At 44.5% G+C, this 24,778-nt stretch overlaps 1 protein-coding gene across 4 annotated transcripts in view; it reads right to left on the bottom strand.

Annotated features, from left to right (window-relative positions):
* fgfr2 (fibroblast growth factor receptor 2) overlaps positions 1-12,009 on the bottom strand; it is a 37,648-nt gene extending 25,639 nt beyond the window's left edge. For 2 of the 4 annotated variants that reach the window (XM_085368865.1, XM_085368867.1), the window contains exons 1-4: positions 11,390-12,009; positions 9,084-9,336; positions 1,856-2,113; positions 1,458-1,532 (exon numbers count right to left, since the gene is read on the bottom strand). In XM_085368865.1, the coding sequence (XP_085224991.1) occupies positions 1,458-1,532; positions 1,856-2,113; positions 9,084-9,261 (511 nt within the window). In that variant the 5' untranslated portion in view covers positions 9,262-9,336; positions 11,390-12,009. The remainder of the gene's footprint in view (positions 1-1,457; positions 1,533-1,855; positions 2,114-9,083; positions 9,337-11,389) is intronic. The other 2 variants (XM_085368866.1, XM_085368868.1) reach the window with 2 other exon arrangements.
* Positions 12,010-24,778: the final 12,769 nt, after the last annotated feature.

Below are 24,778 nucleotides of genomic sequence, written 5' to 3'. Positions count from 1 at the left end.
AAGCTACACCCCTCACTCTCCACTCTCCTTCCCTCCCACGCCCACCCTCCTCCTTCTCGGCCCGAGGCCAAGGCTCCACGCCATGCTCAGAAAAGAGTTGGTACTGATCCAACACACCCCCACTCCCCTGCCTCTTTTTCTCCCTCTCCCCCCCCCCCTTTCTTTTAATAATAATCTTGGTTTTGAATTTTCAGAAACACACACGGCGAGAAAATGCAACTGTACTGCCAGAACAGCTTCGCCTTTGTTTTCAAACAGCTTATTACCATCAGAGTGGCTGGATCTTTTCCCCTCCACCATTTTTTTCTTTTACTCTTGCTCGAGTTCTGCTTCCCCCCCCCCAACCATCACCACCACATATTTAATGGATTTCAGGCAATTACAGTCAGCCCAAAAGTGGAGAAGGAGAACTCACGATGAGACGCAGCGCCTGTGGAGAAGTTTAACAAGATGTGGAAGCCCTCAACTTTGTTTCAGCCTCCTTTTCGTGAGAGCGTATGCGATCGCAAGCGTGCACATGCGCGCGTGCAGAAACATCCCAGATACTCGCCACAAAGTTGGGTAAAGAACTTTCTCTTTCTCACACACATGCACACACACACACAAACCCATCAGGTGGGTAACTGAGTCCAGATGGGCATCTTTCATAATGGATGAGCCCAGCTGACTAAATGGCTGACAGGATGGCTCCATGAGGCCTGACTACCTGTGAGACACAAGCTAGAAGAATGTAAGGAATCCCTGCACTCCCCTGGAGCGTCCAGCCTGAAATACACACACACACACACACACACACACGTGCACGCAAATCTCAGGAACACTAATGTATAGAATAGCAGCAATATGGCTAAAAGTCCAATTTGACAAGAGTTTGGTGTCACTCCCAGAACAAATAAAGACCATCCACTGTCTGTGCTGCTTTAATCATAATCACAGAATCTCACTTCTGCTAACAAACTCTGACAAAGCCAAGTAGATTATTTCGCTTGGGGATTAAGCCTTTCTAAGTATTTGGCTATCACAATCAGCATCCCACACTTAAGTTCTGACATGCTCTTAGGGACTCTTCGGTATTTAACAGACTAGAGCACTCAAACCATGGTATGTGCTAATTTTAAAGCCCTTAAACTGAACTTTTTGTTATTTGATATGGGCAAATATGCTATTAGTTAATTGCTTTAGCCTTCTCTGCATCCAAAATGTGCATTTAAAGTGTCATGGAGACATAGCTGTAACTGGTAGGAGAATGAAGCTTGAGTTAACGATGGAACAAATGTCAGGAAACAGAGAAAATTATTGAACGGAGAAGTTGGAAGATGTCAGATCGGTGAAGAAACGGGTTACTACTGTCTCTTTAAGGCATCTTGCTCAGGGGTGCCTAATCTACGCGACCTGGTGAGGAAAGGGAGAGCATCTCGAACTCATTCATACCCCCTTTGGTTTCCTCCCATACTCACTTAACTGCTCTCCATCCGCCCCAGTGTCCTCCGATCGCTCTGTATCGTCCTCATCATCCCCCGACGAGATGGCATCTGCACAGAGTAACCACGGTTACTGCCATCCTTTTTTGCACCCCACACACAGACACACATGTAGCAATTTCCATGTTACAACACTGCAACACAGTTTTAAAGGAATCAATAGCGTGAGGGCATTTTTTTTTTTTAATATTAAAATATGATTGTAAGTTACTGTTGTTATACAAGCGCACACACTATATATTGAGCTTCAGGCTGCTCATCCTTGACCACATCTACTCCATGGCCATTTCCTGGATCCACACCAAGCACAGACCAATCCTCTCTCTAAAGTTCACATCCTGACCTGTCCTAACCTTGCCTGATCCCTGACTCACCTGTGACATTGACTATGAAGCAGACTGTGTCTTTGCCCACGCTGGTGCAGGCGTACAGGCCCGAATCCTTGGGCGTGGTGTCACGGATCTGCAGCACCTCCTGCTCTATCAGCGTGCGGTTGTTGTTGCCCAGAGAGCTGCCATCTTTGGTCCAGGTGATGGTCCCCGTCCCTGGCAGAGGGCAGCTGAGCTTTAGCACTTCCCCCGGGTGCACTGAGCACACCGTGGGCTTAGAAATTTGGTATTTGTTCGACGCCTCTGCAGAGCAAATGTGGGGAGGAGTGGGGTAAGGTCGAAGGGGATCGGGGAAGGTGGGTGGGGGTAAAGGATGAGGAAGGAAGAGGGTGCACAAGGAGGAGGAGGAAAGAGAGGTGGGAGAGGAAGAAACAAGCAATTTAAGAAAGAAATAAAAAACACCAAAAAAACCCAACGGATGCATTTAAATCAACTTATGCAGGAGGAGCAATACAGAAAAGAGGAGGCCCACGTTTCAAACCGCCACACCAACACATCTTTACAAACTCCCAGTCATTTAAAATGAGACCCTTGGAAACCTAGATCTGTTGAAGTGTGCAGACGATTGGCTGTTATAGATTCAGTGCATGCAGTTATGGCCATAGCTGTGTGTAAAGGAGAAAGGAATAAAAACAAAACCAAAGAAAACAATCCAAGCTTTGCGAACAGTTGTGAAATGGACATCTTTGTGGTGAAACACCCCTCCCCAGCCATCCATCTGTTTCAGTGCAGATGCCAAGCAGTGTGTAGGTGAGTAGGAGCAATGCAGAAACATTTCTGCAGCGTTTAAAAAAAAAAAAAAGAAAAAGGGAAGGTAATACAACTCCAGAATGTCTGCCCATCAGAAAGGAAAGCATCCAGAAAAGTCTAAGACGGAAGTAGTTGACAGGCAGGGGAAGTGGGAGGGGGGAGGCGGGGATGGGATCGGACGGGGGTTTTTTTTTTTTTTTTCCTGTCTTGGCATTTCTCTGGTACTGACTGTGCACCTAAGCTACGAAAAACCTTGAGCTGGCGGCAGCCTGACTCTTCTGTTTTCCATCTCTCTTGTCGTCGTTCTCTTTCACAACATGGCCATGGAGGATCTACAGCTCGGCCAGATCTACAGCCTCAGCTCCTGCCAGCCAAGGCAGAGAGCAAGAAACTCAGCGCTCTACTCCAAAGTGCATAGAACTCTTCATTTCTGGGAGAAAAATCAAGCCTGCCTGCGAGTGCGTGTGCACACACTGTTCTCAGACTCGTACATCTGCACTGACGGAGCAAGATGAACACCCGACATGTTTTAAAAAAATAAAAAATAAAAAAAAAGAGAGAATTCTGAATTTCCATAGCTGAGACTGCACTTCTACATCAGGATCATCATGGATTACATATCCACACACATTGAGACAGTTTGGGAACGCTGAGCAAACTAGGAAAAAACCTAAGCTGGGTTCTGCCGTATATGCTCAAGTCGATTCCAGTCACCCCGGGCACGTTGCAAACTTCACACACACATTCATGCACACGTGTATGTGTTCACTCAGCTCGATTGCAGACTGATCTTAGTCAGTGTTGTTCTCTATAATGCAGATGTTCACAAGTTTACGTCTTCAGTGGGAACAAGGTGAAAAATGAGAGGGATTAAAAAGATTCGAGGGAGGAAAGTCGCAACAATGGAAAAGCGTACAAAAAAAAAGCCAGCGATGGTGGTATATGCAGAGCGTTTAGCTGAAGTCCGATATGTGTAATTACAGAGGCAGCGGCACTCCCTGCCTTTCCTGTACCTCAATGCACCTTTTCACCGACACCCCACCCTCATTATACACCTCTGCGCTTCCTATGTTTGTGTCAAATGTAACGTAAACCTGCACACACACGTACAACAGGAAGGGAAAGTCATTCCGCCACAAGCCTGGAGTTGAGGTATGTGCGCAAACCTCTTGCCCCTAGGCACGTACGCACACAGGTACGGTTCCTGCATTGTCTTGTTTTTCCCTCTTAACTCCTTCAAACCGGAAGTGATTAAACCCCCCTTTGGCACCCAGGGCCGAGTGTGTGGTCTGATAAGAGGTGGAGCTCCTGTGCTGATTGATGGGAGCTGTCTCCGCTACCTTTTACAATGTGGTTTTCCACACTGGAGGCATTCAGTGTGATGTTATTACTGCTTGGAGGGGTTTTTTCTATATCACAGGGATAGTTCTGGAAATGAAGGAGCGATGGAAGAAGGGTACGCAAGTTTGGAAGGAAAAACAGGAAAAGGGAAGGGCAGGAATTTATCCATTTGGTGTGTGAGTGATTGAATTTGTCTTCATCATTTTCTTTTCTCTGCTGTGTCCATCTGTGCCCCTCCATCAGCTCCTCCTCCTCCTGCTGCTCTTTCACCTCTCCTTCCGCTTTGCCCTCTTCTTCCTCTGATTACACACATCCACACCCACCACGACCCTGCTGACCTAACCTCGACCCTTCCCAAACCTGTTGACACCTCCAGCATACCTGATTTTTCATGGGAACCTGTGTCATCTAACCCCATGTAAACACACACACACACAGAATGCAGAAACTAACTTGTAGACAAACTAAGAAAATAAAGATACAGAACTGAATCTTAAACATGTTATCTAAATGCACAGCTCCGGTGAAACACTTACTCTCAGCATGTGTACATGGACTCTTGTAGCCTCTTGTGTGTAAGAGCTGAAACACTTCACTGCAGATTTTCTCATCTCTGCAAAGTTTCATCCCCCTTCTGCACAACAGGAGGAGGCGGGAGCCTCTCTCTCTCACACATAGACACACACACACACGTTTTTCTCAATTTCTTTCTAAAGCAGCTTTCTCCTCTTCCCACCCTCTCACAGTCCTATCACTTTCCTCTCTTCTCCTGGAGCACATTTCAAACTCCATCTCTCTCCCTCTCATGCACAGCCATTACAAGTGTCCATCAGGTGGAACAGATTCAGCCCCTCTTATCCCCGCTCCCTCTTCTCATCCTCAGTCGCACCATCTTTTGCTGGCAATAATTAAGTCTCACAATCCGAATATATGTGCATGTGTGTGTGTGTGTGTGTGTGTGTGTGTGTGTGTGTGGCTAAATGCAGCAAGCGATTCTCACCAAAGTCCCTTTAATGTCTGCTTGCCCATCTGTCCATCTATCAAGTTGGCATGAGCCCCACAGAAATGTTGGTAAAAGGCAAGAGCAACGTTTTTTCCTTTCTCTGATCTTAGGAATTGACTTCTTCAGAGAGGCACATTTGCCTCCAGGCCTATCTTCCCATCTCCTCCCTGCCTCATTCTGCAAAATGAGATCGAAGACTAAATGTAATGACTGCCATCTCAAAGGCGCACACTAAGCATGCATGGAGTCCAACACAGACACTCACATACACGTGCTCAAATCACATCATCTCCACTGCCCTTCTTATCCTTCCTCTTTTCTTTTTACCCCTCTCTTCTTCCTCTGTAACCCCCTCACGTACTTAAATCCCAGGACTTTTCTCCCCCTTTTTTGTCTCTACCCCTTTTCTAATGTCTGTGTCCTTTCAGATTCAAATCCCTCCTCTGCTTTTTTTTTTTATGACAAAGGAGCAGCTCCGTGAACTGGCTCCTGCAAGCATCCATGGCAACAGCCCCTCGAGTTCGCTCACCCCTTCACCCCCTCATCAAGGCCTTCCCTGAACCCCACACGACCCCTTTAGCCCTTTGGACACTATGTACAACAATCTTCTTAGGCTGAATGTAGCAGTAGTGACCCTCAGAAACATTGCATTAATCTTGAGATTATAACAAGTCAGATGAAGGACACGCTGAAGCCAACAGTAACGACAATCTAATGATAATCTGTCAGATCAGTAGACTATAAAAACACTTGTCTTATGCAAGTTATTTTATGTTAAGAAAAACATATTGAGTGCTTAATTCTTAAAGCTGTACAACAAATCAATGTGCTGCTGCAGTGGCATGGACAAGTTTGAGTTGTTTTAGTTTTCTTTTTAATTTTGATCCCTTTGTATTGTTGATTTTAATTTTTTTTTATTTTTTTTTTAAATTGAGGTGGTAATTCTGGGGGGCGGGGGGGCTACTGAGGAGGGGTGGGGCTAATGGCAGAAAGAGTACAATATAAATGTATTGCATCACCCTAATCACATTAAATTTGCCTGTAACGCAGCATTGTTCCTTAACTCAATAATATCGTTATGGTTACCAATTAAGTGGTTAAGTAACCTTTTCAAAAATCTTCATAATGCGCAGATAACAACAAATGTGACCTCAGCTTGTGAGAGAAAGGAGAAAAACAAATAACAATGTGATCTAGACCTTTTACACTTTTATGAGGCCACGGATCGATCTTATATATATATATATATATATATATATATACACACACACACTTAATAGGAAAGGTGGGGTTTTTTGCCGTCTACCACCTGAAGTACACCAGACAGCGCATGGAGGTCTGACGAAACAGGCTGGCACAGGTAGCGGCTCTTCCCAGCCTCTTATCAGACAGCTGTGAGAGTGAGCGGTGGAGTGACATGGTATTTTCTGCCACATAAGCCAAAGCAAATAACGCACTCCAACCTACAAGATTAACACCAGCTAACGGCAGGCTAGTAAAAGCCATTGTGTGAAAGCTGTGTATTAGACCCCAATGCCCCCCCCCCCAAACACACACACACCGACTGACACACTGTGTTTGTTTAGAGTTCAGTTCCATTGCCATCGCCACACATCTAAACCCACAATCCATGTCATTAACTGGCCAGCTGACAGTTTTACACTTTTACAGCTGCACTCCTACTGTGCAGATAGCACAGTGCTACAGATCGGTTATGAGCAACACCTCGCACACGAATGCACACGCTGAGACAGAAAACTGTAATCCCATTTTGTTTAACATGTGCCGACTGTGTGACTGGTTTAAAAGGGCGCAGCGTACATGTGAAAGCAGGAACGATGCAGCAAGAAAGCCAAGAGACCAATTACATTCCTACTGTGGAAAAGCAACTAGTGTGTTGTTAACAAGCATCCATCCCATTCGTGTGCCTGTCTAGGCATCAAAGAATCTTCCTTGATGCATAATGGAGCCTATATTTATTTAACCACTCGACTATTTTGAAGCGCTGCCTCCATGCTGATCAGAGCATTTTTGAAGAACACAGTCAGGCGGGGACGACATGAAAGTCAAGCCAAACCATGAGCTGACTTTTGTCAGCCTGCGTTCCAGTGCGCCTGGTGCCACATTTATTCCGCATTATGTGCAAGAAGAGTGGCTTGAAAGAGCAGAAAAATGCCTGTGTATTTTCTGCCATTGTCATTCAGAGTATTTTAATCAATGTGCAAACAGAGCGTGCCTGGACAAGGTAAACGTTCCCATATTGAAGTGGCTACAGTGGCAACAATAAGCCTGTTGTGTGAAGACATTAAACAGCACGTTCAGTCCGCTTCTTCCATTGTAACAGCCACAGGTAGGCAAACTACCAGGGCCACCACCAGGGGTGCAGGGGCAGGCTGTATAGAGACAACATTGATATGCAATCTGATGAATCTAAAGTAATTACTGCTCCCACAGACACAAGCACGTCTGCAGGGCAGAGGGGAGGGGAGCGAGAATTCAAATTTTGAGAATTCTTAACCTTTCTGGGTGGGGTGTGGGGACGGAGGCGGGGGGGTATTCAAGACAGTTACGGTAGGTAGGACAAGTCAGTCCATCTCTCTCTAACATCTGCATCCCACAGGTGACTCCATAGTGTCCTGTCAGTATTAGTGAATGGAAGAAAGCAACAGACTGAAGAGGACAACACATTGAGTAAAATCACACAAAGGTGCTGTTGATGATAATTTAAATAAATAAATATTTGTTTGCAACATGCAACAGATAAATTGGTTCACAATCAGATAAGCAGACCAGGTTCTTTGTGCCCTCTCTGTTCTTCTTCAGGTGACCTCACCCAGGCCACTTAATCTCCAGTCACATGACTTCATCGCTGCTCAGCAGCACTCTGTAATCTCTCCATCTAAAGGAGAAGTCAAATATGCACAAATCCTCTTAGAGCTCTTCTGGGGGATTTTGTAACTCTGGAAAACTCCCCCTGTCCTCTCTGTGGCCATGTAGCGTAGCGTCCGGGCCATGTGGGGCTCTGAACTCACCGACTTGGAGCCAAACAGTCTGAGACAGAACAACAAAAACAACAGGAGAGGAGAGCTCGGGCAGCCTCTCATCCAAGTAGGTAAGTTTGATACCTGACCTCAAGGGCAAAGGCCGAGAAAAGGTACAGTGTGTGTTTGTGTAAAGACAGAAGGACGGTGGGGGAGGTGGCTTAAAAGTGATGCTCTGTTGTTTGGCCTAACTCACAATTAGCATGCTGATTAAAGCCAGGGAACAAAGGACTTTGGAATGCGACTTACCATCCATCAAAACAACTAATTAACTCGTCTCTAACCAGACTCCGAGACCAGAGACACAGAAATAGAGAAGCCTAAAAGAAAGACTAAAAAAAAAAAAAAAGCCTTTCACTAAGATGTTTCTCAAAACTATATAGCTTAAAACAATTATTCAAACTTTGCAGGAACAGGAAATAACAGCAGTCGTGACTGGAAGAAAGCAAAGACCAGAACTCTAAATCTCCATCTCAATCTCTTTCCAGGCGAGAAGGTCATGAGAGAGATGCCGGGTTAAACATTGTGCCACCCTTCTTCACAACTTTCCCTCCAAACAGAGACACAAACCAGGCTTTACAGCTCAAGTATAGCTCAGTAAGCTACGCACAGAGAAGAACAATAAAACAAAAAGAGTGCGAATTAGAACTCAGTGAGGAAAACAAGAGGTCGGCCATGCCAAGGTTAGTTGTTTCTCTTTAGTTTATTTATATTTCTCCCTCTAAAATGTTGTCTCTTTTCCAATATTTTAACTTTTACTGGAAGTTAAATGAAAAAAAACAACAACTTGTGCTTCTGCATGAAACTCCGAAAGTTACAAAATAAATAAATAAATAAGAGTATAAAATATAGAAACTGTGTCACGGGCCAGTTCTGGATTCTTATCCACCTCAATGTGAGTAAATGACAAGAATTTGAAGGGAAGGATGCAAAAGTAAACAAAAACGATCAATAGGATGAAGGGTGGATTTATTTAGTTATTGACAAACTGGTGCCTGCTCTTGAAAAACAAGGCAAACAAATGTGGGTCCCCCCCCCACCCCTCTCCTACCCCGTGTTACAGCCCCTCACTGCTTACCTTCAGGTTCCAGAGTGGCCTCCCCCTTGGTGGCAGTAAGGGGCGGCCGGGCCACGCTGACAGTCAAAAGGGACAGCAGGACAGCGGCCAGGAGCCAGGCCCACGAGGCCATCCCGCTATTGGGGGACAGCGCTCCCCATACCCCCCTTCTCCACCTCCCCCTGGACACTGATCCCATCTGAGGGGGTCCGCCCAACCATCAACTGCTGCAGGGTTGGCCTGTCACTCACCGGAATTCACCCAATCACCTGGGCTGGGAGGTAAGGGGAAGAAGTTGGGAGACAGGTTGAAGAGGCAGAAGTGTGAAAGGCAGCAAGGGGAGAGAACAAGAAGACAGATTTAGTCAAAATGGTTCATCTTAATTCATAGATGCTCTTTGAGCCACGTAAAAAGTGAGAGACAGCTGAAACAACAGAGTCACCAAGTGCTTCAAAATGCTGTCAAACAAGCCACACCACAGACATACCTGAAAGGTGAGGCAGCCCACACAGAGCCGCCCCGCATCTACCTTTAGTTTTGATCTGTACGCACTGACATATATTTCAGAACACGAACTCAAACATCCCTCTTCTAAATTTTAGTGTCAAAGGAGCCGTTTCACTCACGTCCCCCAGACTTCTAGCATTTATTTAATCTCACATGAATCTAATGAAAAAAAGAGCATCACCTGTTCCACGCTGCTCATTTTCCCCGCTAAATTACTAATATTACGTTTTCTTTTGTAACAGATCAGTCATTATATGTTTTCAAAAGTCGCTGGTGCAGAAAAGGCAAAGCAGCAGCAGCCAGTGTGGCACCAGTTTCTCCGCTGGACGCCGCTTATGCGCAACAGATGCACCAAACCTGTTGCCCGCGCTGTTGTGTTTGTGTTAATCGCATTCGTAAGAGCTTTTATTGCATGCCCAGGACTTGATTATGAGAGCCGTACGGTTTTAATTGAAAAAAGCGATATTGCAACATGGGGACAAACACACACATCGTTCCGTTTAGCCAGACATCTGCGGTTCAACCGCGGCGAAGTGTCTCTGGAGGTTTGGTTAAGTCACGCTTCCCTGAGCTCCTTCTCTTCCAGCTGGAAGTATCGATTGGTTTCACCCGCAAAGACAAATGTAATTTGACTTTTAGAGGGCGAAAAAGAAGACGTGCACATGCCGAGTTATCTTTCATTCAACCGCTCGGGGGCGGGGGACTGCGGGACACGGACGGTGACCGCGCACCTGATGTCGGCGTGCATGCTTGAGTTCATCCGACGTCTTAACTTTATTAGAGAAATGCGCCGGTGTGAATTTTGCAATTAGAGTACCCAGTTCCGCATAGTGACAGCCCAGACTCATGAATTATTGATGAAAAGTAAACGAATCAGTGCACCAATCAAGTACTACTGGCATCACCGCTGTCTAAAAACTTCTGCAGGACGAAAAGAGCCCAGATAACACGCCCCCACCAAAAAAGCCTCCATGTGGGGGTGTTTTTGTGCTACGCTGCTTAAAGAGAGCAATACAAATACTACATTTTTCTACAGCCGTCAAATAAATAACCTACAACAGAAACGATTTGGAAAAAGAGAAAATTAATGCGCAAAACTCAGAAGTAAACGGTATATAGTGATACGTGAAATAATCCACTCTAAAACGGGACCCACTGAGAGCTCGGCCTCATACATAACCAAGCCTTCATTTAAAAACTCGAGCTTTCAATGAAATTTCTTGGCACTGATTGAATCCCCGATTGAAATTCAAATCAGTTGGCTTTTTCCACAATGAGGGGGGCTCATTTGGAGCTCCTCGGTGATTTAGGGCTCCGGCACCAAGCAGTGAAAAAACAACAGCGGTCACGGGGTAATTGGCACCATAAATGCAATGTAGAAAATTTACCAAAGTAATAAATAACCCGGACACTTGTTAATGGGCCCTAAAGTGATGATGCAAGGTGTTGTGTGGCTCCTCTCGCGTCTTAAATAAACAAAGATGAAGTTCACAGCAATAAGTTTTTACGTGCAAAAAAAGAAAAAAAAAACAAATTGGGTTTTTTTAATGCATGCCAGGAAAATATGAAACTAAAATTTAAAAACTTTAAGATTTAAGAACTTTACGCACTTCGTCGTCTTCTGGAAACTCTTTTGGTTAGAAAACTACAAAAACAATTTTCAGGGGTTTTTTCGTGCAGCTGTAAAAAAAATAAATAAATAACTGCACAAACCGTGGAAGCGCATTTCCACTATCGCGTATGGCAGCAGGAACCCTGACAGATGAGGCTCTGAAGACGCATTAGATTTTTTTTTTTTATCCCATGCAGAGAACACTTACCAGGGAGGACTAAAATCGTGGAGATCTCTGTTTTGGCATGCACAGATAAGGGAGGAGAGAGCATGAGCTGAATCCAGAGGGAGGAATGTCTCCAATAATACAATGCAGCGGCAAAAAAGGGAAAAAAATCGAGGCGCTGGCTTTTTTTTTTCTTCAGCTTACTATTCCACAATCAGCCGGCATCAGCTCGGATCTGAAGATATATTCCAAACCCGACTGACAGCGTAGACCAATGCCATGCACAGAAATCCGGGTTTACACGCGTTATCCTTCCAAAACACTTCGTAAAACCATATCGCTGTCCCCCCCTCGAAACTTTCCACCTCTCGTCACCAAGTTTCTTCCAAAGCGCAAAACACTGCCCAGTGTTCCCCGAACAGCGCACTTGTCAACTCAACAGAAAGTTTGCAGCTACCACGTACGTGGGACGAGTTCTAAAGGGCAGAAGAGAATAGTTGTCCACTGCAAGGAGAAAAAAAACACCTCGTAAAATCCGTGAATGTGCGTCCTCTCGGTGAAACGAGCGTCTCTCGCGTCTACTTCTTCCGCCGACAGTCTTCACTCTGTTACTCAGACGCTTTGTCAGGTTTACTAGATTTTTTCTCCTCCTTACGTCTCCACACACACCGCCCTCCTCCTTCCCTCCAGTGCGTGTCATCACCCCCCCTCCCTCCTCCTGTCCCGAGCACCCCGAGTGTAATTCGAGCCTGTGCCTGCACTGCTTTCGGGCCCTGCCTTCCTCCGCCCATCAAACTGCAGAGCTGCCTGACTGCCTGCCCCGCGCTCGACTCGTTCACACAGAGTGGGAATGCGAGAGCCACTGTTCCTCTGCCGAGCTGTCAGACCGCAACGCCGCTCAGTGGCCAAGACGTGACACAACGTAGACTGTAGTGAAGCATCCCTGCAGACTCAGTATTAGAATATTCAGATCAGTTTCTCAAAGTAGAAATAGTGTACAGTGATTTAGAGCAAGAAAACTGAAGTCAGAATGAAAGATCGGCAGAGGTTCACCAAACTACAAAAACCATGTCTACAAATTGTGGAACAATTTTAGAACAATGTTCCTCAATATAAAATTGCAAAGACTTTGAATATCTCATCATCTGCAGGGCATAATAGGATTCAGAGCATGCGCAAAAGACAGTATTTGATGCCTGTGGTTTCTGGTACCTCAGACAGCACGGCATTAAAAACAGGCATAGAAATCACTGTATGACCTGAGGAACACTGCCAGAAATTGTCTGTGACCACAGCTCACCATGCAGTGCAAAGCCCTATGATGCAAAGAAGTGAAAGATATGTGAAAATGATCCAGAATCAGCACCATTTAAAATCCTTCAAAATGTCCAGCAACTCATTTCTTTGGTTCCCAGATGTTTACAGACAGTAGAGGGGATGCTACACAGTGGTGTTGCTGCCAACAAATTCTAAATGGCCTTAAAATGTCACATTTTCTCAGTTCCACACAGTTTGTGTCGGTCATAAATCATTACATTCTGTATTTATTCACATTTTACGCAGCGTCCCAACTTTTTTAGAGTTGGGATAAGAAAACATCACTAATATAGCAGTCCAAGTAATACTGATATATCACTGAAAACATTCTCTCTGCGTCTGAACCTTTACTGTTTCATACTATTGTGCACATTTTTAAATAAGAGATCTTTTTCATAGCTCGTGATAACAGAACAATAAATGAAAGCAATAAGAAGTGAATCACAGTTTAAGAGAGGGGGAGGTTTATGATATTCTGCAAGGCTGCGGAGTTTAGAAAAAAACTTCTGTTTATAACTTTCCTATAAATGAACAGCTCTGTCTGCAGCTACCCGGAGAGAAACTGAAGGTCGGCCCAACAAAAGTTGTCCCCCACTGATTCAAGCTGTCTCCTGCATTGGTTCAGGCGTTCAAGTGCTCTGAAAGAGACACAGGCGAGGGTGGAAGACTCTAATCTCTGCAGACTTTTTATTTTTGTCTCGCTTTCACTGCAGGAGCCCCTTTTTTTTAAACAAGGGAGGGAAAACGCTTTCATTCAATTTGCACTAATAAGGCTTTTTTTTCTTTCAGCAAAAGGTTTGTCCTGTGAATGCAGAGTTTCTCGTCTGTTTCTCTCTCCTCTCCCACCTCTGCCTGAAAACCAGTAAAACCTTCAGATAACAGTGGAGCTGACAGGTTGGCTAGAAATACAGAGGGAGCAAGAGGTGAGGAAGGAAAGTTTGACTCATTTTTCAAGTGGCACAAAATACCCCCCACCGTTTCTCCCTCTCTGTGACTCTTTCCTCCCACTACAGAAGTCTATTTACAATCACCCACTTTATTTTCCACTGCTCGGGCATCCCACATTTGAAAGAAACCTCATCAAGCAGATTCTCATGGGGCTTTGACGGAGGACGGGATGGACTCAGTGCCCTGGTGTTGTGGTATCCGTCAACCTGTCATTGTCCCTCTTCATTTCCAATCTTTTCTTTTTTTGTTTTGCTTTTTCTCCCTCCTGTGCCAGCAACCACAGTGTTTGGATGCAGGGAAGGAAATAACAAGCTAGTAGCTTGTAATCAGCATGTTAGATGAATATATTGATTTCTCGTCATTGTTGATAGAACTCGTAAGGAGGTGAGCTTATTGGAATGGCTGCCCAGTGATATGTTAATGCCAGAACGTCTCTTATTGCTGTGAGAACTGAAGCTGCAACTGATGGTTTTGCTCTGAGCCAATCACAGGTCATTATGTTTACCTCATCCTGATATGCAAATCTGAGATGATGTGAGGGATGAATAACAGCGATTCCTGGATCACACCCAGATGTCCCATCTTTTCATGAAAGTATTAGTATGAAAGTCTGATGAGATGAACTGTGTACGTCTGCATGCTGGTGCAGATGTTAGCATTGTCACCTTACAGCAAAAATATTCTGGGTTCAAACCGGGTGCTTGGCTGGGATCTCCCTCCACAGAGTTTGCATACTCTTCCTGTTAGGTTAACTGCTGATTGTAACTTAGCTGTAGGTGTGGACAGGAGAGTGAAGTGCTGTTTTTGTCTCTGTGTTAACCATGTGATGTATGGGTGAGCTGAGCGTGATGAACGTCGCTCTCCCTCAGGTCAGCTGGGACAGGGAACAGCCTGATCCTAGTTGGATAAGCAGCTCAGAAAATGGATGGTGCATGTGAAAAATATGAACCTGGCAGCTTTTGAGAATAAATCACAGTATTAGCCAATTAAAAAACAACAAAATAAATGCATAAAATATGTTTGCATAAGGGCTTTAAGAGCCCAGTTATTCAAATAGCATGTAGAAGTATAACAACCTTTATCTACTCTTTAGCATAAAACATCACACATTCTGCTCTAAAATATCTGAATTTGTTTTTCTCGCACATTTATTGATTCGTGGTTTTCCAATAGATGAGGCAGTAGACTCAAATCATTGCTCAAGAAGACCTCCCCTGACCTCACCTTGGCAGCAGCGGTAATATGGACCACTGTGTGTTATTGGCTGACCACTTACTCCAGATGAAAATCTCTACAACTCCTTGATGGGCTGCTAGAAAAAACATTCATGCTCCCCAGAGGATGAATTTGAGATCCACTGCATTTGAACGCACATCTAATTTGTTCTGCACTTTAGTTTATGAAGCAACGCTGTAAAGAAGAATGACAATTCCTCCACAAAGATGTGAGACACACTAAAAATAATCACTTCAAGTTATTGCTGGTTCTAGAAACTACTGACATATGGGGTGTGCTTAGCTTTTCACACAGAGTCTTGTGAAAACTTCCTTTTTTGCAAGGCTTTAAGCAGCCTCACAGAGAGGCTAGCATCGCTGTGGGCCGTCTTGCTTTTTTTATACAGTTGCGTCTCGGGAATGTGTTTCTATCGTTTTCCTTTTTAACAATTCATGAAATATCATGTCTCATAAAAGTCTATTTTAGGCAGCCACAGTCTGCACAACAAATCCTCACAGTGCTGTATTAGTGATCGCAGCAATGATTGCCATGCACGCCTCTGCTGGAGTCAATCATCCATTATACAGTGTTTTTTTGTGTTGTTTTTTTACTGCAGTGGCACATAGACAATCCACTCCCTCACACTGAACAGAGCCAGAGCACCAAACTCCTCCCTGTGTCCCTCTGAATGCTATAGAAGCGTAACAGAGATATTTGCCATTGAGAACACAAAACAGACTTGTTCTCCTTTTGAACACCGTGCTTTCTTCCTCCTTGAGGGTCCTGCAGTTAATCATGAATGGCAGCGATATGTTATTGCAACTTCCCTGTTCCAAATCTTAGCCAGAAAGACCCCTCATTTTTCTCCCAGTGTATCACTGACACTGCATAATTAAAACATCAAACATCAGCCGGGTGAGTGAGTCATATCCTGAGCAAAATATGAAACAAATGCGCGGAGCTATAAGTGTTGGGGGGGATTGGAGAGAGAGAGAAGGAAGAAGTAAAAGCACACCTCAGGGTCTAATTTGAACCATGTAGCTCCTCTGCAGCCGTGTGCCGATGTAAGAGGACCCTGACAGAAGGTGTGAAGGGAAAGTTTAGGGGGCATTCGAAACAGACAAGCAGAAATCAGTTTTAGATGTGCGCCTGAAAATGTCATCATATCATATATGCCTTTTCTCCACCCAGGAGGTCAGATCTTAGCGCTGGACTCTCATACTGCCTGACTTGAGCCATCTCACGCTGTCACAGACTCTGCTTTTACCTCAGGAGGCATCACTGATACGCTATAATAACCTCATCTGGACACCCAGGCCTCCACCGCCCTCTCCGCCTCCTCAGCAGGTAACAGAATGCAGCGATCGAGGGGAGTGGATGGAGGGTCAGTCATCCAGATTCCTCACATGTTTCCACCTTAGTGCTCCAGAGTGTTTGGAATAGCTGGGATGCCTGCAGATTGAGCTGGCTGCAGAGCTAAGCTATAAAGGGGGACACGAGCAGACGGAGAAAGCTGGCGTTTCCAGCTCGAGCAGGGCGTTTGATAGTTTCGAATCCCTCGAGCAACGACGGGAAACGGCAAACAGGAGCACACTGAGCAGAAACATGTGCCCGCTTGTGCTAATGCAGCTTTACCTCTGATCAAAACGTCTGCTTCCCCTCCCACCTGACTGGCACCATTATACCTAATAAAAATAACACATGACTTTTTCCAGGGAGAAACACAGAGAAAAGCTGAGTGGAACTGACAACTTTATATCTCGTACATAAAATGAAGAATGAACAGATCTTTCTCCTGTCTTTATAAGTGATGAGGCTTTCTCTCCCACTCTTTTTGTTGTTGTTGATGTTGTTTTTACCTCCCTGGCTTTGTTGCTCTTTTTATTTCAACGTCCTTTGCTCACAAAACACATTACACTCACACACATAACTACAAACACAGAGAGCAGGTCACTCCAGCCATCCTGCATGACTCACACTTTGCAAGTCAGGACTTCGGTCTGTGCTGACAGCGTTGAAATCAGGTTTGTTTCTCACCCCGAGCTGACAATCCTGAGCTAACTGCTGCTGCTCCTCACCTACGCATGCTGCAGCCAAAGATGGATTAAATTACGGAGTCACTAAGTAACTGTGTTGAGCATTGAAAATTACTTTTTTTTCCTTTACATCAAGTCAAAAATTATCACATTCTTGTGTGATGTTTGGAATTTAAGTTCTTATGTTGAGGTGACATTACAGTGAGCATGAAACATTAAAATTCATCTATGTAATCTTTGCTGGACAATAAATATGCTAGCCTCGAGCGATAATCAGACAATATTTAAGTGCTTAAACAAAGTTATTTCAAGCTACTTAAATCTGTGACAAATGTAGTGGCAACAAATTTGTATAAAAGCTAATGTTTGTCATTTTTAGAGATGCTTGCTTTTCACTTGGTAGAGAAATTTATAGATTGATGCCACTCTATGTTTATATGAAACCATAAACCCTGTGGCTGATTAACTTAGCTTAGCATAAAGACTGGAAACAGGGGTAAACAGCTTGCCTGGCTGTGCCTGAAATCTGCTTCCAGCCTCTCTAAAGCTCATTAACTAAAAATGTTGTGGAAAAAATGCTAATTTGCCATTTTATCGAGAGTTGTATGCTGGACTGCTTCTTGGCTCTGAGCGCTTTTTATTCTGACACGTGGCTCCTGGCAAAAAAAAAAAAAAAAAGGAAAAAGAAAATATTTTTACACCAAATTGTAGATTTTAGTTAATGAGCTTTTGCAGGACTGGTGGGGAAGATTTTGTCACCCCTGAACAGGCGTGGGGTAGGTGTTTACTCTTTGCAGTCTTCATTCCAAGCTGGCTGATGGCTGCAGGTCCTTTAGCGAACACGCAGGCATTTGAGAGCTATCACTCTTTCCCATAACTCTCCATCAGAAAGTGAACACAAACCGTTTTAAAGTAATTAAAAGTTGTTGGGGTTTTTTAAAGAAATGCATTTTTAAAATCTTATCTGTGGAATGAAGGACTGTTTAAATGCTCAGCGTGATTTATTTAAATGCGTATAATTGATATCATTTTGAGCCTTACTGCTGCTTCGTAGTTCTGGCAGGGAGTAAGGTATTTTTGCTGACTGCAGTGATTCCTGCAGTTCTTCTGTGGTGCAGCAGGAAGTCAGGTTAAATATTAGACTGTGCATCAGGGCCAAACTGTTCCCCTGAACTAACAGCTGCTTTGAGTGACAACTCACAGGATGTGTGCTTTGTAGTGCTTATAATCGGCTGCTCTTACCAGCAGCATTATCCGCTGCTATGAACTGAACTGATGCTATCTTCGAGGTTGTCCTCGGGGACGCTCCTTTGAGGCAGTGGGGCTTTTGAAAGACTTTCGCTGCATTTTGAAAGCAGGTGTGAGTCTTTACAACATTCAGAGATGAGCCCAGTCTGTCTGGTTGTTGACTTTTTTCTTTTTGGGAAACTTTCATTGTCACAGATGGTGATAAAGTAAGCACTAAAGAGGGCTGAAGAAACAAACAAAAAGTGTTTAGCAGCTCTCTGGACTATGCCTCACAGACAGTCGTGCATTCCCAGCAAAGACCCAGCTTTCATTGTGTTTATATATTAAAGGAGGCCCCGGGAATAAATCACAGGGTCACTGAATGGGCTGTCTGAACTTTAACCCCTCTGCAGAGAAAAGACTCTGTGCTATGTCCTGATGTCATCAGCAAGTCATTACCACCAAGGCTCTCAACACCTCTGCCATCCCTCCCTGATTCACTCTGCCGAGCCGCTATTGGTCTAGCCCCCTGGCCATAGCACCTAAATCATTCTTGCAGCAGCAGTTATAGACTTGACCTTGGCTCTGTGCCGTTTTCCACTCCCCACTCCCACATTTAACCACGTTTATTGTTTCTCCGCGTCTCTTCTTACCACTCTGTCCAGTGGCAGGGGCACAAGATATTGTAAGTTAGGGGAGCAGTAAATTACTTCCGTCCAACATATTTCATCTGGTCCTACTCGTAGTAGGGCAGCAGATGATTGTGAAAACACAGCCTGGGTCCAACCCATGTGCTAATATGGGCGTCTGAAAGCGACGGTTTACCGAGGAGGTGTTTAGACATGTGTCAGTGGTGCTTCACAGCGAAGCACGTTTACCTTTGTGTGGGTGAAAGAGTTTGTTAAAATGAACCTAAGGCGCTGAGGTAAAGCATATGTTTTCTTAAGGGACGGTGAGGTGAGCTGAGGTTAACTATTTTGACCGTGAATGCCAATCTGAGACCTAATTTGAGCTGAGTGTGCTCCTGAGGCGCGACCTCCTCACCGGGGCCCTGACCTTTACCCCGCCCCCAAGTTTCTTCTGCGCTTGAGAGAAACAGAAACAGGGAACTAGAGAGAGTGACAGAGATATATGTCTGCTTAAGCATCTCTTCAGCCTGCATCCTGGAAAATAACTCCTGTGCATACATGACAGTACAATGCTTGCATTAAATAACCTTTTTTTTCTGTGCTCATTCCTGAATACATTTTTCTCTTCTGTTTATACGGTTTCCTGTACTTAGTAACAGAGGAAAGACTGCGAGCGAGACTTAAGAGTTCAAGTTGCAGCATGCCCACCTCTGGAGCACAGACTGACAGATTTATATTGTCGTCTACCATGTTGTTCTGCACTTGCAAGTTCTAATTGTGCTGTTGAGCAATGAAAAAAAGAATCTCTCAGCATGTACATGTTTTATTTTTCAGCCTTCTTGCCCACAGCAATGCAATAGAAACCTTGGGCTGGGCAAAGCAAAGCAGATTAAAAACTCCTACAAGGTTTATAGAATAACCGTGCAATTATAAAGGCACCCGGATAGACTCGTCTCTGCACAAGTGAACACTCCTCGAGACAATAGAGCTTTTGACTGCTTCATTTATATAAAAAGATCATTCTGGCACCAAACCTTTGGGACGGGCCAGGAAAAGTCTTTAGAATAATTTCTTCGTGTAAACAGACGCATGCTTTAACACGCGGGCTCCCGTCGTGCACTTCATTCATTCTCATTCCTTTTTAGAGCTTCGCAGTTTGGGTGCCCTGTTAGCATGTAACCCATCAATCATGATCAAATCACTGTGGAAAAATGGGACCGGGCCAGCACGGAGAACTGTTCCAGCAGGGAAGCATTTTAGCAAAGACTGATGGAACTGTAAATGTGTTAGTGGTGAAAAGTAGAGCGTGGTTAGAAAAAGAAGCACCGAAATCCATCTGGGAGCTGAGATGCAATGCCACGTTTTTACTGAAGAGTTTGCTTCACTTTAGCTTATAAATGACTAACTTTAAAATAACTACATTTAAAAAAACAAAACAGCGATACTTTAACCTATATGTGAAACATTTAACTGAAGCAGTAAATTAGTTGAATTAACCATGCATTCAGTTAGAAGGTACAGTTTACAACTGCAGACTGTTTGTTTTGGAGGCCGCTATGCTTTGCAGCCATTAGTTCTGCAATTATAAATCTGCGTAAGTCATTAATAAACAGCTGTTGGTTTCTCACATGCTAATAATTCTTCGGGTTTCCATTTGAGTTGACTAAAAACAAAATGTCACTGTCTCGCTAATTTTGCCCACTGTGTGTAGCGTGCTGTTAAAGGATAGATAAACTATAAAATAAATTCTTGTGCTCAGACAATATGACTCGTCAGCCTGGACACAATTCATCATCCAATGGAGTGTTTGTAGTAATTAAAGTCACCGCGGGAAAATCTTATAACTGTAACAGTGAAAGTCAACCAGACACACCTTGTAAACTGATCCCTGAGAACGCCGATGTTCTCACCAAAAGCTCCGCCCCTCTGTCCCTTCCTGTGCAGTTAACCTTGGGTATAAATGGCAGGATAAAAGCCCCCTCAACCCATCCCCCTACACACACACAAACACACCCTCACTGTTCCTTGCAAGTGCTGCCCAGCGTGAGTTTTCACTCCTTCAGCATGTCACCATAATTCACAGTGACAACAAACAACTGGCCATGCTACACATCACCCATGATCCCTAACAGAAGAGAGGTGGGGTGGGTGGGCCATAGCACAGAGATGTGTACAAACACACTATCTGCCATATCTGTTCACAAGCCTTTTTCAATATTTTCTTACACATTACAAAGTCCTGCTGTGATGCCCTGCAGCGTAAAAACCCATAATTAATATTTTTCCTGTATGGCTGTCTTGGTCCTGAAAGACAACAATGACGCTGATAGTCAATACCGTCCTGTCAGAGGGGATTCATAGTTTGAGGAATAGTAAGCTGGTAACCTCTGACTCCAAGGAAAAGAAGGAATAAAAAAGACAAAGGTGGGTAGTTTTCAGTTTCACACCCCGTGTCAATAACAACACTCAGTTTGAGGTTTTGTACAAGTTTGTGGAGCGTTTTCCTCTCCTGTGAGGCAGAGGTGGAGGAACAGGAAGAATACCAATAAACAGAGAAATAGGGGTGAACTGAAAATAGGAGGGAGGAGGAGAAGGTGGGGAGAAAAAACTGAGAAAAGCAAAAAGGGAACATGACCCAGGTTCAGCTAAAGTCTGGGCATAAATCAAACTGAGGAGCCATATTGTTCTTTTGCAAAGAGGAGTCACTTGTGAGGATTGATGTGCTAATGGCACTGATCAGTTGTTGCTTATCTAGCATTAGCAATAGGAGCCAAATCAGTCATGGTATAAACATTAACCAGGGTACGGAGAGGCAGAGGGCGGGAAAAGTGTTTCAGGGAAAATGAGAAAATGCACCGACACACGGAATGACAAACAGGGTGACTTCCAAACCGAATGCCCCTGGAGTGCAAACAGTTAGTGGAGAAAGGCGTCCTTAACCTTTAGATCGCTTTAACGAGAAGTTCCCACAGAATATGAGGAACTGACTAAATATTTACCAGGTACAGAGAGGCCCAGAGAAGTAAGGGAGGGAGACAGTGAGGAGGGAAAAAAGTAGGTGAGGTCTGTTGTTTTTACTTTTGTCTTAATGGATTAAAAACTGGTTTAAGAAAAAAAAACTTTTGTTTTTTCACCTGGATTTTTTCTCAGCTGTTTCACAGAAGCCCCCAGGCAGGCACAACTTTTTCCCCCACCTCTGTTACTGTCATTTGCCTCTCCTCCAGTTTCTCATGCTCATCCAGTCAATAAGCTGTGATGAATGCCAGCTATGTCTGAAGAAATTTGAACACTCAAAGACGATTTCTTTCACTCACACTTTTCTGCCATAAAATTTCTGAGTCCAATTGTTCGGCATTTTAGCTGACCCAAATCAAGCTACGTGATTTTCCCTCAGCTGAAACAGTGTCTCCGTTGTATCCTCTGTAAATTATAACATCGTTGCTGGAAGGATGTTTTGCGGCAAACTAACTTCCTTCCAGTTGTGGTGGCGGCATGTGCGTTTCATTGGAAGCCTTGTGTACTCGACTATCAGAGTCTGCGACGGGAACTTGTTTACTCGATTGCAGCACTACCAAGATGGATGCAAGCAAACTCTCCCATCTGTAACATTTTCAGTGTGGTTAGTAGTGACAATTAGCTGGCCGCAATGAGACAGAGCAGAGGGGATGTTTGGCTTTGTGGTTACTGTTATTGTTATGTGGAACATCAGATATATACTTTTAATTTTCTTATACACCATCGGGTTTTTTTGTGTTTTTTTTCCCACTGCTCTCATGTGGCTAGAGTCATCGCTTCAGTTATCGCTGAAGACAAACAGCGAGCTCGCTGATGACAAATGAGGTGATTTAATTTCTCCTGCCTCATGCGAGAAGATGGACAGTGAGCCGAGCTGCCTGCCATCTGGGTGTCAGGCTGCTCTGCTGGCGAGTAAAACCCTGCCTGCAATGCGGGGGAGATGGGAGGCGACTGGCCATGTGTCCCCTCTGAGGGGGGGCGCAGGGGTCCTGGTGGGATTTGTAGCCTGTGACCATGATGCCTGCTCCCCTGACCCAGAGCAACCCCACCCTCCCAAACAAGACGCACGCATCCAAACACACATACGCACAATACCAGGTCAATGACCACTTGCTCAATCCATTAACACTCTGTTAGCTTTTATAGGAGCCTACAATGTTATGAAAAGCACATGTTCAAAGGTTGAGATACAATGGAAAAGCTGGCGTCCAGATCCACACTGAGGGTCTGGTATCACTTAGTGATGCCAATATTCTCTTCATCCAGTAAACAAGCACAAAGCAAACAAAACACAATGAGCAATTGGCCTTCTGTTCATCAGGATGCCCTATATTAATTTACATCAAGACTACAAAATATACACTTAAAAATAATGTGTCCGACCTATTTGTATGCAGGACTAAACTTCAGATAAGGAAGCTTGTATTCACTGGTGTTATCAAACTTGAAGATAAGACGAATATCTCAAATGCCAGAAAGCAGGACTATTTTTTTTTAACCAGATTCACAGTGTAAGTCACTGTCATCTCTATCTTACACAGGTAATTTTGATCAAGCTAGACAGCTGAGGCTGTACTGACCCGGCTTCCAGACAGCACGATGTAAAGAAGCAGCAGCAGTCAGTTTGTAAATGAAAGCAGTTACAGACGCTTGAGGTTGTGGTGACCTGGCTTTCAACAACTTTCTCTGTTTCTGTTTTTGTCTTTGTCAGACTGCACGAAGATTACAGTGTACTTAAAGCTCCTACAGAACGCCTCCATTCTGGACGACTGAGCAATACATGAAGCGAATCGCATGTTCATAAAATCAAGTGAATCTAATAAGTCAGTACACACATTGTTGTAATTGGGCTTTGAAAGAATGAGTGCGGGCATGGGGCCCATTTGCCCGTGGTATCCGGACTGTGGGTTTTTGGGGGGCCCATGGGCAGACTGCTGCTAGGGTGCAGTCTGAATAGGCTGGCGGCTGGGCTAAGAGAGCCGTGTGCACACGGCCTCCGTGCCTAATCTGCTAATGTATTCCAGAGGTCAGGAGGGTTTCGCACCAAATCAATGGAGGGATTTACACAGCTTTCCCCTGGAATGTGCTCCATCCGCACTCTGCTTCGGAGAAAACATCCACCTCTGCTTTGCTAGGCCGTCCAATTTTCCACAGCATTTAACCACAGAAAAGGAAGAGCGAAATTGAAAAAGAGAGGTGCAATAAAGCACTCTCTAACTCATCTCCTCTCTTTTACAGTGCCCACTACTGATAGTTAGCAGCAGAAGCTCAGTTTTGCTGCTCAGATGGTTTTGTATGCCTGAATGTGTCTGACCATACACAACCTCCTTGGTCACTGACACTCAGATGACTAAGAAGTGATACAATTCAGTGTTTGGCCTTTAAATACAAGGGGCAAGACATCAGGAAGGAAAGAAATAAAGAATACCGAAGAGCAGAAAAGGTTTTTGCGCTAATATTAGATTTTTTTCTCTTCTTGGACTTTGACTTTGGCTTTAAACCAACTGAGAAAGTCTGTACTCATAATGCAATGCAATCAGAACATTTCACAAAGTTCACTAAAATGGGCAGCAGTCTGGAGCATCATGCTGTTCAATCTGTTGATGAAGCTTCACCCCAACCAGAGAGTACAGAGTCGATCCTCGGTGCAGCTGAATTTTTTACCTCCTCTGAAGTAACAAAAACTCGGTTACAGCTAATTGTATAAATTACGTGGCCCTGCGTCCTCACCACAACACTCCCTCTTTTCCATTAGGCTGTAAAAATGAGTGAGAGAACATGCCACGGGAAAGGAGCCCTGCACTCACAGTTTCTGATGTGAGGTCATGGGAGAGATTTCCATCCCCTTATCTGCAGTGTGTTTGTGGTGTTTTAACGCCACACAAATGTGTGTCAGTCAGGTCTTGTGTGCGTAGGAATTCACGGGGTTGTGCAGAGCTCGATCCCTCCTCTCGTCTCTGTCTGTGGCTGTTGGACCACGCTCGGCTCGGGTCATAAATAAGCCGAGCCCAGACAACCAGACGCAGAGTAAGGGCCCTGGCTTT

The sequence above is a fragment of the Diplotaxodon limnothrissa genome, linkage group LG13 (genome assembly GCF_057381915.1).
Source record: "Diplotaxodon limnothrissa isolate DT_005_m linkage group LG13, D_limnothrissa_male_GT1.1, whole genome shotgun sequence".
Lineage (NCBI taxonomy): Eukaryota > Metazoa > Chordata > Actinopteri > Cichliformes > Cichlidae > Diplotaxodon > Diplotaxodon limnothrissa.
This window is presented reverse-complemented; position numbering and strand designations above follow the sequence as displayed.